The sequence below is a fragment of the Oncorhynchus kisutch genome, linkage group LG17 (genome assembly GCF_002021735.2).
Source record: "Oncorhynchus kisutch isolate 150728-3 linkage group LG17, Okis_V2, whole genome shotgun sequence".
Lineage (NCBI taxonomy): Eukaryota > Metazoa > Chordata > Actinopteri > Salmoniformes > Salmonidae > Oncorhynchus > Oncorhynchus kisutch.
In genome coordinates this window covers 15,176,600-15,192,372 of record NC_034190.2, presented here as the reverse complement: position 1 = coordinate 15,192,372, position 15,773 = coordinate 15,176,600, and the positions used below count along the sequence as shown (strand labels likewise).

At 47.1% G+C, this 15,773-nt stretch overlaps 1 protein-coding gene across 1 annotated transcript; it reads right to left on the bottom strand.

Moving 5' to 3' along the window:
* Window positions 1-10,849: 10,849 nt before the first annotated feature.
* Window positions 10,850-14,658, bottom strand: dync1i1a (dynein cytoplasmic 1 intermediate chain 1a). Its single transcript, XM_031795167.1, has 4 exons — window positions 14,484-14,658; window positions 12,305-12,470; window positions 11,943-12,042; window positions 10,850-11,261 (listed from the first exon to the last, which is right to left on the bottom strand). Exons 2-4 carry the CDS (start codon window positions 12,376-12,378, stop codon window positions 11,106-11,108), a joined length of 330 nt encoding a protein of 109 aa, XP_031651027.1. The 5' UTR covers window positions 12,379-12,470; window positions 14,484-14,658; the 3' UTR covers window positions 10,850-11,105.
* Window positions 14,659-15,773: the final 1,115 nt, after the last annotated feature.

The window sequence follows — 15,773 nt, the reverse complement described above, 5'->3', positions numbered from 1 at the left end:
ACAGAAGGCTATCAGTGCCAGTCAGAACAATGAAAGGATAACTTTAGATGCACTGCCAATTTCAGCACCACCTCAGAGCACAAACAATATGCTGCGTTGGTCATCGTCCCTATACCCGTCAAATAACGCAAAACTGTATATCTACGGTGTAGTTGGAAAGTATTCAGACCCCTTGAGTTTTTCCACATTTTGTTACGTTACAGCCGTATTCTAAAATGTATTCCATTACTTTTTCCCCCTCAATCTATACACAATACCCCATAATGACAAAGAAAAAAACAGGTTTAGAATATTTAGCAAATTTATTACAAATAAAAAGCAGAAATACATTATTTATATAAGTATTCTGTACCTTTGCTATAAGACTGTTTCCATTCATCATATTTGAGATGTTTCTACAACTTGAATGGAATCCACCTATAGTAAAATCAATTGATTGGACATGATTTGGAAAGGCACACACCTGTCTATATAAGGTCCCACAGCTGACAGTGCATTTCAGAGCAAAAACCAAGCCTGTTGAGGCACAGATCTGGGGAAGGGTATCAAACTATTTTTGAAGCATTAAAGCTCCCCACAAACAGTTTTCATCATTCTTAAATGGAAGAAGTATGGAACCATCAAGACTCTTCCTGGAGCTGGCTGCCTGGCCAAACTGAACAATCGGGGGAGAAGGGACTTGGTAAGGGAGGTGAACCCGATGTCACTCTGACAGAACTCCAGAGTTCCTCTGAGGAGATGGGAGAACCTTCCAGAAGGACAACCATCTCTGCAGCACTCCACCAATCAGGCCTTTATAGTAGAGTGGCCAGATGGAAGCCACTCCTCAGTAAAATGACAGCCCATTTGGAATTTGCCAAAAGGCACCTAAAGGACTCTCAGACCATGAGAAACAATATTCTCTGGACTGATGAAACCAAGATTGAACTCTTTGGCCTGAATGCCACGCATCACGTCCGGAGGAAACCTGACACCATCCCTACGGTGAAGCAGGGTGGTGGCAGCGTCATGCGGTGGGGATGATTTTCGCCGGCAGGGACTGGGAGACTAGTCAGGATCGAGGGAAAGATGAACGGAGCAAAGTAGAGAGAGATCCTTGATGAAAACTTGCTCTAGAGCACTCAGGACCTCAGACTTGGGCGAAGGTTCACCTTCCAACAGGACGATGACCCTAAGCACACAGCCAATACAACGTAGGAGTGGCTTTGTGACAACTTTCTGAATGTCCTTGAGTGGCCAAGCCAGAACCCGGACCTGAACCTGATTGAACATCTCTGGAGAGACCTGAAAATAGCTGTGCAGCAGTGAAGAATGGGAGACACTCCCCAAATACAGGTGTGCCTAGCTTGTGGCCAGGACAATAAAGGTTGTAGCTTACCATTTAGATGAGTCGCAGCCTCCTCCATGCTGTGTTGAACCTCAAGAGAATTTTCTGATTCCATTCTTCGTGACAGAGAAGAGCTTGGGGACTGGGCTGAGCGGTAGCTGCCTTCCCGCAGGGGTGGCAGGGCCAAGAGACCAGAGGTGGCAGAATGGATTACTCGGATTGAGGTATAGGGTTTGAGCATAGCCTGAAGGTAGGGAGGGGCAGTTACTCTTGCTGCTCTGTAGGCAAGCACCATGGTCTTGTAGTGGATGGGAGTTTTGACTGGATGCCAAAGGAGTGTGCGTAGGAGCGGGGTGACATGGGATAACTTGGGAAGGTTGAAAACCAGGCAGGTTGCAGCGTTCTGGATGAGATAAAGGGGTTTAATGGTACAAGCGGGGAGCCCAGCCACAGCAAGTTGCATTAGTACCTGTGCCACTTCCTGTGATGTAGGGTTGTACTCTATGGATGTTGTAGAGCATGAACATGCAGGAGCGGGTCACTGCTTTGATGTTTGCAGAGAATGACAGGGTGTAGTCCAGGGTCACGCCAAGGTTCTTTGCACTCTGGGAGGGCGACACTGTGGAGTTGTCAACCGTGATGGAGAGGTCTTTTAGCGGGCAGGCCTTCCCCAGGAGGAAGAGCAGCTCTGTCTTGTTGAGGTTGAGCTTGAGGTAGTGGGCCGACATCCAAGCGGAGATATCTGCCAGGCACGTGGGTGCATGTTGCCACCTGTGTGTCAGAAGGGGGGAAAGAGAAAAGTAGTTGTGTGTCATATGCATAGTAATGATAGGAGAGACCATGTGAGGATATCATGGAGCCAAATGACTTGGTGTATAGAGAGAAGAGGAGAGGGCCTATGTAACAGTATAACTTTAAACCGTCCCCTCGCCCATACCCGGGCACGAACCAGGGACCCTCTGCACACATCAACAACAGTCACCCACGAATCAGCGTTACCCATCGCTCCACAAAAGCCGCGGCCCTTGCAGAGCAAAGGGAACCACTACTTCAAGGTCTTAGAGCAAGTGATGTCACCGATTGAAACGCTATTTAGCGCGCACCACCGCTACCTAAGCTAGCCGTTTCACATCCGTTACACTCACCCCCCTTTTGACCTCCTCCTTTTTCCGCAGCAACCAGTGATCCGGGTCAACAGCATCAATGTAACAGTATAACTTTAAACCATCCCCTCGCCCAAACCCGGGCGCGAACCAGGGACCCTCTGCACACATCAACAACAGTCACCCACGAAGCATCATTACCCATCGCTCCACAAAAGCCGCAGCCCTTGCAGAGCAAGGGGAACTACTACTTCAAGGTCTCAGAGCATGTGACGTCACCGATTGAAACGCTATTTAGCGCGCACCACCGCTAACTAAGCTAGCTGTTTCACATCCGTTACACCTAGAACCAAGCCCTGGGGGACACCAGTAGTGAGAGTATGTGGTGCAGAAACAGATCCTCTCCACGTCACCTGGTAGGATTGGCCTGCTAGGTAGGATGCAATTCAAGAGTGTGCAGACCCTGAGACACCCAGCCCTGAGAGGGTGGAGAGGAGGATCTGATGGTTCACGGTGTCGAAGGCAGTGGATAGATAAAGGAGGATGAGAACAGAGGAAAGAGAGTCAGCTTTGGCAGTGCGGAGAACCTCCGTGACACAAAGAAGAGCAGTCTAGGTTGAGTAACCTCGTCTTGAAGCCTGACTGGTTTGGGTCACCAAGATCGTTCTGAGAGATAACGAGAAAGTTGGTCAGAGACAGCACACCTAAGTGTTTTGTAAAGAAAATAAAGAAAGGAGAACGGTATATAGTTTTTGACGTCAGATAAGTTGAGTGTTGGTTTCTTGAAGAGGGGAGCAATTCGGGCCATTTTGAAGATAGAGGGAACGCAGCCAGTGGTCAGGGATGAGTTGATGAGGGAAATGAGGACTGGGAGAAGGTCTCCAGAGATGGTCTGGAGAAGGGAGGAGGGGATGGGGTCAAGCAGACAGGTTGTTGGGCGACCAGACCTCCCTAGTCGCATGACTTCATCTGGAGAGAGAGGGGAGAAAGAGGTCAAGCCGTAAGCTAGTTCTGTGTGAGTGGGAGCAGTGGACTCAATAGGCTGATTGAATGAGGAGTGGATGTCATCAACCTTCTTTCAAAGTGGTTGACAAAGTCGTCCGCAGAGAGGGAGGAGGGAGGGGTGGAGGATTAAGGAGGGAGAAGAAGGTGGAAAAGTGTCCTAGGGTTAGATGCAGAAGCTTGAAATGTACAGTGATAGAAAGTGGCTTTAGCAGCAGATACAGAGAAACAGAAGGTAGAGAGGAGGAGGATGTGAAAGAAAGGATGATAGGCCCTCCAGAAGTTAAGCTTTCCTTAATTTCCGCTCAGCTGTCCGCAGCACTGTTCTATAAGCTCGCAATGAGTCACTCAGCCACAGAGTGGGAGGGGAGGGCCTGGCCGGCTGGGAGGAAAGGGGACAGTGCGAGTCATAGGATACGGAAAGGGAGGAGAGTAGGGCCAAAGAGGGAGACAGGAGGGAGAAAGATTTAGCAGAAGAGAGAGATGAGGTGTCAAGCTCATTGAGGAACTCTCCTAGGGTACCCGGTGGACAATATATGACAACAATCATAAGCTTGAGTAGAGAAGTGACAGTGACAGCATGGAATTCAAATGAGCAGATCAAATCAAATTAGTCACATGCGCAGATGCTTACTTAGTCATAACAAAATGCTTACTTACGAGACCCTAACCAACAGTGCAGTTTCAAAAAATACGGATAAGAATAAGAGATAAAAGTAACAAGTAATAAAAGAGCAGCAGTAAAAAAGAACAATATATACAGGGGGGTGCCGGTACAGAGTCAATGTGCAGAGTCAATGTGCAGGGGGCACCGGTTAGTTGAGGTAGTATGTACAGTTGAAGTCGAAAGTTTACATACACCTTACATTTAAACATTCAAATACATTTAAACTCAGTTTTTCACAATTCCTGACATTTTTATCTTAGTAAAATGTCCCTGTTTTAGGTTAGTTAGGATCAACACTTTATTTTAAGAATGTGAAATGTCAGAATACGAGTGGAGAGGATTATTTATTTAATCTTTATTTTCTTTCATCACATTCCCTGTGGGTCAGAAGTTTACATACACTAAATTAGTATTTGGTAGCATTGCCTTTAAATTGTTTAACTTGGGGCAAAAGTGTCGGTTAGCCTCCCACAAGCTTCCCACAATAAATTGGGTGAATTTTGGCCCATTCCACCTGACAGAGCTGGTGTAACTGAGTCAGGTTTACAGGCCTCCTTGCTCGCACATGCTTTTTCAGTTCTGCCCACAAATTCTATATAGGTGTTCATCGGCTTGCAAGCCTCCCCCTTTATCCTCTTTAACGATGGCCAACCAGTTATATTTTTATTTCACCAGACCAGAGGACATTTCTCCAAAAAGTACGATATTTGTCCCCATGTGCAGTTGCAAACCATAATCAGTTTTTTTTATGGTGGTTTTGGAGCAGTGGCTTCTTCCTTGCTGAGCGGCCTTTCAGGTTATGTTGATATAGGACTTGTTATACTGTGGATATACAGTGCCTTGCGAAAGTATTCGGCCCCCTTGAACTTTGCGACCTTTTGCCACATTTCAGGCTTCAAACATAAAGATATAAAACTGTATTTTTTTGTGAAGAATCAACAACAAGCGGGACACAATCATGAAGTGGAACGACATTTATTGGATATTTCAAACTTTTTTAACAAATCAAAAACTGAAAAATTGGGCGTGCAAAATTATTCAGCCCCTTTACTTTCAGTGCAGCAAACTCTCTCCAGAAGTTCAGTGAGGATCTCTGAATGATCCAATGTTGACCTAAATGACTAATGATGATAAATACAATCCACCTGTGTGTAATCAAGTCTCCGTATAAATGCACCTGCACTGTGATAGTCTCAGAGGTCCGTTAAAAGCGCAGAGAGCATCATGAAGAACAAGGAACACACCAGGCAGTAAAAGTGCAGTAACTGCAGTAAAAGTACAGTATAACTGCAGTAAAAGTGCAGTAAACGTGCAGTAACTGCAGTAAAAGTGCAGTGTAACTGCAGTAAAAGTGCAGTAACTGCAGTAAAAGGGCTGTAACTGTAGTAAAAGTGCACTAACTGCAGTAAAAGTGCAGTAACTGCAGTAAAAGTGCAGTATAACTGCAGTAAAAGTGCAGTAACTGCAGTCGACTGTGGTATTTTGGACGCAGTAATTGCAAAATAGTTATACTGCACTCTAACTGCAGTTATACTCCACTCTAACTGCAGTTATACTGCACTCTAACTGCAGTTATACTGAGGTGAGAGTGGTGTGGAACCTTCCTCTCTTTCCTTCCACAAATAACTCAGCAGAACAGTCTTTGTTTTGGCGGCGGTCTTAGTTTTGCCAACGAGACCGCCACTGACACGACCGCCGCTTACAGCTGCCGCTGAGAAGCCAGGGGAGACTGAAGTACTAACACTAATTAATAATTGCCAAGCATAAGTGAAGAGCACACCTCCCTGTACTAATTGCTGATTGCCTAGGAGAGGAGAAACCACTCCCTCGCCAATACAGCCACTGATTACCAAAACAAGTCACAAATTGCCCTGCCCCTTGATCCTGGTTGATGTGTCAACAATCATCTGCAAGTTATGAGCAGTCAGCAGTTCACATACCAAGAAGGCTACTGGGAAGACAGGCAGCACTTAAAGTAGATGACCCTAGCTAGCAAAAAGACAGTACTAGACAACAGATAAAGACAAAAATTATGTTATATTGCTCCTGGAGATATCACAAGTCCTCTAACTATAGAATGAAGAGAGAGAGAGAGAATGGAGTAGAGAGAGAGATAATGGAGTATAGAGAATGAGTAGAGAGAGAGAACAGAATTAAAACAAGTTAAAGAAAGTAGTAGACAAGAGGAGAAGTGGTGGAGAGGAGCGAGAGAGAAACAACTACTTCAAGAGTGATTGAAATGCTACTAGTGTGCACCACTATCTAGCTAACCCTTTCACACCGGTCACATCCCCATACTGTTTTTATTTACTTTTTTGCTCTTTTGCTCACCAGTATTTCTACTTGCACATCATCATCTGCACATCTTTCACTCCAGTGTTAATTGATAAATTGTAATTACCTTGCTACTATGGCCTATTTATTGCCTTACCTCCTTACTACATTTGCACACACTGTAGATATATTTTTCTATTGTGTTATTGACTGTACTTTTGTTTATCCCATGTGTAACTCTGTTGTTGTTTGTGTCGCACTGCTTTGCTTTATCTTGGCCAGGTTGCAGTTGTAAATGAGAACTTGTTCTCAACAGGCCTACCTGGTTAAATAAAGGTGTTTTCAACAGGCCTACCTGGTTAAATAAAGGTGTTCTCAACAGGCCTACCTGGTTAAATAAAAAATAAACATCAGATGGCAAATGTTACTAAGTAACTCCATGGACGGAAGCCATATTTGACAGAGAGAGAAAGAGAGAGAACCTCCTGCCAAATGTATGACCATATTAGAGAGACACATATTTCCATCAGATTACACAGACCCATGAAGAATGAAGAAAGAATGAAGAAAACAAATTCAATTTTGAAAAACTCCCATATCTATTGGGTGAAATTCCACAGTGTGCCATCACAGCAGCAAGATGTGTGACCTGTTGCCACAAGAAAAGGGCAACCAGTGAAGAACAAACACCATTGTAAATACAACCCATATTTATTTTCCCATTTTACTTGAACTATTTGCACATTGTTACAACACTGTATATAGACATAATACGACATTCTTTTGGAATTGTGTGAGTGTAATAGTTACTGTTTTATTGTTTATTTCACTTGCTTTGGCAATGTACACATATGTTTCCTATGGCAATAAGCACCTTGAATTGAAGAGAGACAAAGAGCGATCCAAGATGGTCAAGCGAGCCACTGTGGGAAGATCTGGAAAAATAGTCCTCTCTGGTCCCTGCCAAGCCAAGAGTGACAGAGCCCTAACAGAGCCCTAACATAGTCCTAACAGAGCAGAGCAATAGCAGAGCCCTAGCAGAGCCCAAGCAGAGCAATAGCAGAGCCCTAGCAGAGCCCAAGCAGAGCAATAGCAGAGCCCCGGCAGAGCCCTAACAGAGCCCTAACATAGTCCTAACAGAGCAGAGCAATAGCAGAGCCCTAGCAGAGCCCAAGCAGAGCAATAGCAAGCCATAGCAGAGCCGCCCTAGCAGAGCCCTAGTATAGCAGAGCCCTAACAGAGCCCAGGCAGAGCCCTAACAGAGCAGAGCCCTAGCAGAGCAATAGCAGAGCCCTAAAAGTGCCCTAGCAGATCCCAAACAAGGGCCTACAGAGCCCAAACAGAACCCTGGCAGAGCATAACCCTAACCAAGCCCCAGCAGAGCCCTAGCAGAGCCCTAACAGAGCCCCAGCAGAGCCCCGGCAGAGCCCTAACAGAGCCCCGGCAGAGCCCTAACAGAGCCCCAGCAGAGCCCCGGCAGAGCCCAACAGAGCCCCAGCAGAGCCCTAGCAGAGCCCTAACAGAGCCCCGGCAGAGCCCTTACAGAGCCCCGGCAGAGCCCCGGCAGAGCCCTAACAGAGCCCCAGCAGAGCCTCAGCAGAGCCCTAGCAGAGCCCCGGCAGAGCAGAGCCCTGGCAGAGCATAACCCTAGCAGAGCCCCAGCAGAGCCCTAACAGTACCCTAGCAGAACCCTAAAAGTGCCGTAGCAGAGCCCTGGCAGAGCCCGGCGGAGCTAAGCATGTGTGATTGAAGAGAGGATAATTGTTATTTGTTATTTACTGCTGCTCTTGAACTATTTGTTATTCTTATCTCTTACTTTTTTGTTGTTGTTATTTTATTAAAACTGCATTGTTGGTTAGGGGCTTGTCAGTAAGCATTTCACTGTAAGGTCTACATCTGTTGTATTTGGCGCATGTGACAAATACAATTTGATTTGATATGATAAAGGATGAGTGTGTTCGTCTACCTCAGGAAGAGGAGAAGAGAGAAAAGAAATGGGGCCTGTGGTTTGGGGGGTTAAACGGCAGAACATGCTCACACATTAATATCCATCTGATCTCTGGATAACTAGAAAGGAACGCCTCTGTTTGTAATAGACCCCGGAGCGAAAAACAATATCTCTTCTCCCCCGACCACTCCTGCCTCCTTTCATCCCTCTCCAGCACAAAACACGGAGGAGGCCCGTGCCAAGCGGTTGGAGATTGACTCCTCTCTCTTTCTTTCTTTCATTTCATTATTTATCTCGTTCATTCTGTTTTTTCTTCCCCTCCTGATGAAAAGACATGGCACATCCCCAGGACACACTCATAGTGACTGACACAAGGGAGCCTGGGAGGTGCCATTTCGGTTTTCCATCCTTTCATTTTTTTGATATAATTTCCCCCAGCACACATTTTCCCAACAGCGTCACTCACTTACCCAAATTGACCCCTTTCGTGAGAGAAGCAATGTGTGTGTGTCAAAGAATAAGAGGCATGCAGGGTTAGACTTTGCATACTGTATTATCAGTTCATATCTATAGGGTGGATTTAAAGGTCCATTCCTCACCCTGAAAGGTCTATGGACCAGGAGAAACAGTCACCCTGAATAAACTGAAATCAACTAAGTGATTCGGTTTGACATTTGCCCTTTTATCTTTCCATTGTCCCTGTCACTTTTAGAGATTTTTAGCTAGCAGTGGCTAAAGTTAACTGACGTTTGTAGTGGCTGTTTAAAAGAAAACCAAACCATACAGTTCCCCCTGGCCCAGAGACTCCTTTCAGGGTGAGGAACCAACTATTAAGTTGTAAAATCCTGTCCTTTAAAAGGGGAAATCTGCAGTTGCTCCATCCATTTTGGGACTTGAAGAATATAAGTTATACTCCATCAGAACCCAAAATATAAACTTGTTTAACAAAGTAAATGTAAACAGCCACTAAAGAGCCTCCAAACATGGTTAAAACGATCATTTGGATGGTCAGCTCTTCATCCATAGCTTTGTCTATGAATTTGAGAGTGGTTACATTTCTCCAGCACAATCCTTCAGCTTTTTACCAAAACAGTGGGGGAAATGCTTTGTTATTGTTCCAACTGCTGATTGCCACTTTAACTGTGTGGACTATTTTAACTTCTCTTCAATACTCAGTTTATCACTGCCAAAAACAGCACATACAAATTTACAACCACATAAAGTGTATCTATGGTTACTGTCAACTCCTCTCACAGCCTCCGATGCCATTGACGACACACACACACACACACACACACACACACACACACACACACACACACACACACACACACACACACACACACACACACACACACACACACACACACACACACACACACACACACACATCATTACGCTATAGAAACCCATGTTGACAACAGAGTCAAGCTTTCAGACTACAATATGGAAGCAAACCACTTGTAACGAGAAAATGACTCCATTAATCAGTGTAGCTGTATTGTAGTACTGTTATATCTACACCAGAACACTTAGGCATGAACATACATTAATAATAGTAGTGGAATAAAAGTGTCCTGTAAAATCCATTATCTCACAACTTCTACAACCCATTTCTACAGAAATATTAGCACTGTATGTGGTCTGCTAAAACATCTGCTAAATGGGGTACATTGGTCTGCATGGTGGGAGTGGGTGGCTGTGCATGTGTATGTCTGTGATTCTCTCTCTGTGTGTGTGTGTGTGTGTGTGTGTGTGTGTGTGTGTGTGTGTGTGTGTGTGTGTGTGTGAGGTAGACTCTGGGCGTAGGAAACAGAGTCAAGCAGCCCATACGACTGGAGGATCCACGTGGGTGGGTGAACACATGTGGCCTGCTGGATTAGGAAGTGGTAGGCCACATCTTTTTATTATGGAGATGTCTCTGTAATCCCCCTCTCTCTCTTGGGAGTGGGGAGGCCCTCTAACTTTCCTCCCCGGCCCTCAGTCGCCTCATCACTCCCTCAAACACACGCACACGCACACACACACCACAAAAACTCACCCTAGAGTCCATAATAATTAGCATCAGGACCAACCAGAAGGTATTTTCTGCACCAAAACCTCAGATTTTTTTTGTCACCATTGAGCGGACATGTTCCGTAATATAATGTTCTGCCCAAGTAAGCCAAATCCCAGGAACCCCTGAGGAACTCCCTGCTTTCATTAAATATCACTTCAGTCCTTATTTTTTATCTCTGGTGTCATTGTCATCGTTGCAGCGGTGGAGTGGTACATCCTCCTAGTCTTAGGCCAGCATCCCAAAATGGAACCCTATTCCCATCATAGTGCACTACTTTTGGCCAGAGCCCTATGGGAACTCTGGACAAAAGTAGTGTACTATTTAGGAAATAGGGTACCATTTGGGACACTGGTGGCAGTAGCTCTACCCACATCCAGTTGTATCCGGCTGCCAGTTAAAACATGAATCAACTGGAGGGAAATACTGTAACTCTTTGTCAGATATTGGCAGGATACATTAAAAGACAAAGTGATGTGAAAACATTTTTATTTAGGCTCTGTTGAGACTCAAAACACAATTGTGAATCAGACTATTGTTAAATATATAGACATATATATCACACGAATCCAGTATCTGTATCCTGTGGGGAACAGTTATAGGTCATATCAACCTAGATCAGACACTTTGTGAATAGAATCCAGTATCTGTATCCTGTGGGGAACAGTTATAGGTCATATCAACCTAGATCAGACACTTTGTGAATACAGGCCCTGTACCCAACATATTTATAGACCTGGACCTGGGACTGATTTTACCTGGCAGTGGAAGACATACTCAGGTGTGTTCTTGTTAAACTTCATGTTCCAGACCAGAGCTACACCGTCAGGCTCGTGAGGAGCATCCTCGTTGTTGTTGTAGGACGCCACCAACAGCTCTGGGTACTGGGGAGGAAGAGGAGGGGGAGGAAGAGGAGAGGGGACAAGATCAAATAAAATGGAGAGATAGAGGAGTGGAAGGAAAGACGGAAAGTAGAGGATGGAGAGGATGGAGAGGAGGTAGAGGATGGAGAGGATGGAGAGGAGGTAGAGGATGGAGAGGAGGAAGAGGATGGAGAGGAGGTAGAGGAGTTAGAGGATGGAGAGGAGGTAGAGGATGGAGAGGAGGTAGAGGATGGAGAGGAGGAAGAGGATGAGGAGGAGGAAGAGGATGGAGAGGAGGTAGAGGATGGAGAGGAGGAAGAGGATAGAGATGAGGAAGAGGATGGAGAGGAGGTAGAGGATGGAAAGGAGGAAGAGGATGGAGAGAAGGTAGAGGATGGAGAGGAGGTAGAGGATGGAGAGGAGGTAGAGGAGGTAGAGGATGGAGAGGAGGTAGAGGATGGAGAGGAGGAAGAGGATGGAGAGGACAGAAGTTAAAATACAATGATTGTCGAGTCAGTGATGACACACACAGACACTCACTGACGTGTACACACACACGGGTACTTGGGGTGTAGGGTGAAGTTACACCTAAATGCTGTTCTTGGGTCAGTTTCCCCCACTATTGATAAGGTTAGGATTGGGGAGGGGAAGCTGATCCTATAACTGTACATAGGGGAAACTTCACCCCAAAGCAGTCCTTACCTGAGGGGACCAGTCCAGACAGGTGATGACTCGATGTTTGGACCAGTGATCGTCATAGAACAACCTACTGAGGGACTGACTGGACCCGCCTTGTAAGTCCCTGTGGCCAATAGAAACAGGGGTCAGAGGTCACTGGGTGATGTCATTGTAAGTGAGGTCAAATGGGGTTTTGAGAGGATGATGACATCATGAGAAGGGCATGTGTTTGAAGAACAATGAGGAGTCACGTCCTGATTGACACCAAAGGCATTACTCCATGAGGCCATTAGCAGCCCCATAGGCATGCATACACACACCATGTTCCTTCTACAGACCTCACAACAGATAGATACACACACTCACACACACACACACACTCTTACCCCTCCTTGTCATCCAGGTCTTGTCCGCTGTAGTTGAAGAAGATGTCTGATTCCTGAGCCAGGGCTCTCTCCATCACTCTGATGCTGCAGTCAAAGAAACTGAGGAACTCCTCTGATTTGAGAATCTGCTGCTTCTCTTCCTCTGTCAGCTCCCTGCAGGGGTAGCCTGACACACACACACACACACACACACACACACACACACACAGACATGAATAAATACGCATGCAGGCACACAGACATACAAGTATGCAAAAGTACGCACACACACACACACACACACACAGGAAGAGGTCAAAATAGGTAAACAACAATATGCAGAGACACACACAACCCATCCACAGCCATCTGTGGTAGCCTGAGTCACAAATAAATAAACACACAACACTCACACTCTTAGAAATATAACTATACACTTGTCATGCCAAACACCCACCCATTCCCAAACTACTACCCTGAACTGGCACTAAGTACACGACAGTGAGTGTATACCCAAATAAACATGATTCAAACTCCACACACACAAAGACAACAGTCTGGTTGCAAATATATTCTGTCGATACAGTACATAATTTAACAACTACAATAGTTCTAGATCATTACACCAAATCGCTGAAGTCACTTCCACCAAGCAGATAGTAAAGTCATCGATACAATAAACTACCTCATACATCATAGTAGTAAATTACAAGCTGCAAAATAATTCACTTGGTAAATAAGAATAAACAAAGTCCTCTGAGGTTCTCCTCCTCCCCTCCCCCTCTTCCTCCTCCTCCGCCTCTTCCCCTCCTCCTCCTCTTCCCCTCCCCCTCCTCCTCTTCCCCTCCTCCTCTTCCCCTCCTCCTCCCCTCCTCCTCCGCCTCCTCTTCCCCTCCTCCCCCTCATCCTCTTCCCCTCCTCCTCCTCTTCCCATCCTCCTCATCCTCCTCTTCCCCTCCCCCTCATCTCCCCCTCCCCCTCCCCTCCCCCTCTTCCCCTCCTCCTCCTCCGCCCCTGTAATAACAGTGAGATGCTGGTTGTGATGTCCCTCTGCATGATGTCATTTTGTCTATCCCTATGCAGTCCCCATTACATGGCTGACTATTTCATCTCAGACCACTTGATTCTCTGGGTTCTGTTTCTGACAACTCATAAGGACGACAAAGGGGTGATCAAAGTCAGGGTAGACTGGAACCCTGGGCGTGTGTAAGGGTGTGAGTGTGTCTCTCTGTGTGTTTAAACAGGGCCTGGCCTCAACAAAGACGCATTCCACCCTCCTTTAGTGAAGTTATTTACTCCTTGCACCAGCCTCACCAAGAATGCCCTCTCTGTCCCCCTCTCTGCCCCCTTCTCAGTCCCTCTCTCCGCCCCCCTCTCAGTTCGTCTTTCCGCACCCCTCTCCGCAACCCTCTCCGCCCTCCTCTCCCCTCCTCTCCGCACTCCACTCAGTCCCCCTCTCCTCACTCCACTCAGTCCCCCTCTCCGCAACCCTCTCCGCACCCTTCTCCGCACCCCTCTCCATCCCCCTCTCCGCACCCCTCTCCGCCCCCCTCTCAGTCCCCCTCTCCGCCCCCCTCTCCGCACCCCTCTCCGCCCCCCTCTCAGTCCCCCTCTCAGTCCCCCTCTCCGCCCCACTCTCCGTCCCCCTCTCCGACCCACTCTTTGCCCCACTCTCCGTCCCCCTCTCCGCACCCCTCTCCGCCCCCCTCTCCGCCCCCCTCTCCGCACCCCTCTCTGTCCCCCTCTCTGTCCCCCTCTCCATCCCCCGCTCAGTCTCCTCTGTTGTCTTTGAAGTCCGACAGAGGGGTCAAGTGACACGTTTTTAATCAGGTCTGACCCTCAGTGCCACGGGCCGATAAGCTGGACCTCGGCCACAGAGATTGGCATCCGATACGCCAGCGGGCGTCACACGCGAGTGACCGCTCACTAACGCTTCAACGGCTTTGTTTAGTGACAGTTTGACTGGAGATGTGGGAGATGAAAAGGCGAGTGCTAGGCTGAGGCCGTCTCCCAAATCACACCCTATTCCCTTTATAGTTCACTATTTTTGACCAGGGTCCATAGGTCTCTGGTCAAAAGCCATGCACTACATAGGGAGCAGGGTGCCATTTAGGATGCTAACATTCCCTTCAGCTTAAACTAGAGTTGCCTTCAGCATTCCTTCATTTTTCCACATCTATACTGTAAATGATTTAATTACACCCAATCCCATCTTCTTATCCTCTTTCGTCTCCTTGATGTCCTCCTCTTCATGCTGGTCAGATTCTGGACCAGGCTTCAGCTCTGTGATTTTTTCATCCTCCTCTTCGAAGAGAGAGAGAGAGAGAGAGAGAGAGAGAGAGAGAGAGAGAGAGAGATGGTGGGAGATAGCGAGAGAGAAGGAGACAGTGATGGGCGGTAGAGAGGGAGAGAGAGATAAAGGGGGAGAGAGAGAGAGATAAAGGGGGAGAGAGACTGAGAGCGAGAAGGAAAGAGCAATGGGAGATAGAGGGAGAGATGAAAGCCATGTCATGTTAATCGGCAGCTGTTCCAACCAAGCATCCAAAACTACATGACTGACCCCTCTCCCCTCCCAACATGAATTCTAGTAACATGACCAACCCCACTCCCTCTCAACATGATGACTAGTAACATGACCAACCCCACTCCCTCTCAACATGATGACTAGTAACATGACCAACCCCACTCCCTCTCAACATGATGACTAGTAACATGACCAACCCCACTGCCTCTCAACATGATGACTAGTAACATGACCAACCCCACTCCCTCTCAACATGATGACTAGTAACATGACCAACCCCACTCCCTCTCAACATGATGACTAGTAACATGACCAACCCCACTCCCTCTCAACATGATGACTAGTAACATGACCAACCCCACTCCCTCTCAACATGATGACTAGTAACATGACCAACCCCACTCCCTCTCAACATGATGACTAGTAACATGACCAACCCCACTCCCTCTCAACATGATGACTAGTAACATGACCAACCCCACTCCCCTCCCAACATGATGACTAGTAACATGACCAACCCCACTCCCTCTCAACATGATGACTAGTAACATGACCAACCCCACTCCCTCTCAACATGATGACTAGTAACATGACCAACCCCACTCCCCTCTCATCACACAGGCCTTGAACCACATGGCCTGCACATGTGACTCCTCATTCCTCATCAGAGATTAAGTTAACACACACAGCAGGAAGCGCCTCTGAGTGGTGTGCATGCTCTTGACTCTGTTCTGACCTCTGACCTCTGACCTTGAGATCCAACGAACTCCTCTCACACTCCACCCTAACCTCGACCCTGTAATTATCCCTGACTCCCCCCGTTGAAGGGGGCAACAGAGTGGGTAACATCCACAGGCACCTGCCATTCTCCCCATTCGCCCCCTCTGCCTGCCTCCTTCCCGTCCCTCCCTCCTCCAGGCATGTGTTGGTAACCCCCTCTTCCCTCGCTCATCACCCTGGAAACAG

Bases quoted from the DNA above. Each gene is read 5' to 3' on its own strand.
- dync1i1a (XM_031795167.1), bottom strand. From the start codon at position 12,378: ATGGAGAGAGCCCTGGCTCAGGAATCAGACATCTTCTTCAACTACAGC. The intron at 12,043-12,304 runs GTAAGAGTGTGT...TATTGGCCACAG, and splicing joins GACCTGGATGACAAGGAGGG to GGACTTACAAGGCGGGTCCA. The intron at 11,262-11,942 runs GTAAGGACTGCT...CTTCCTCCCCAG, and splicing joins GTCTGGACTGGTCCCCTCAG to TACCCAGAGCTGTTGGTGGC.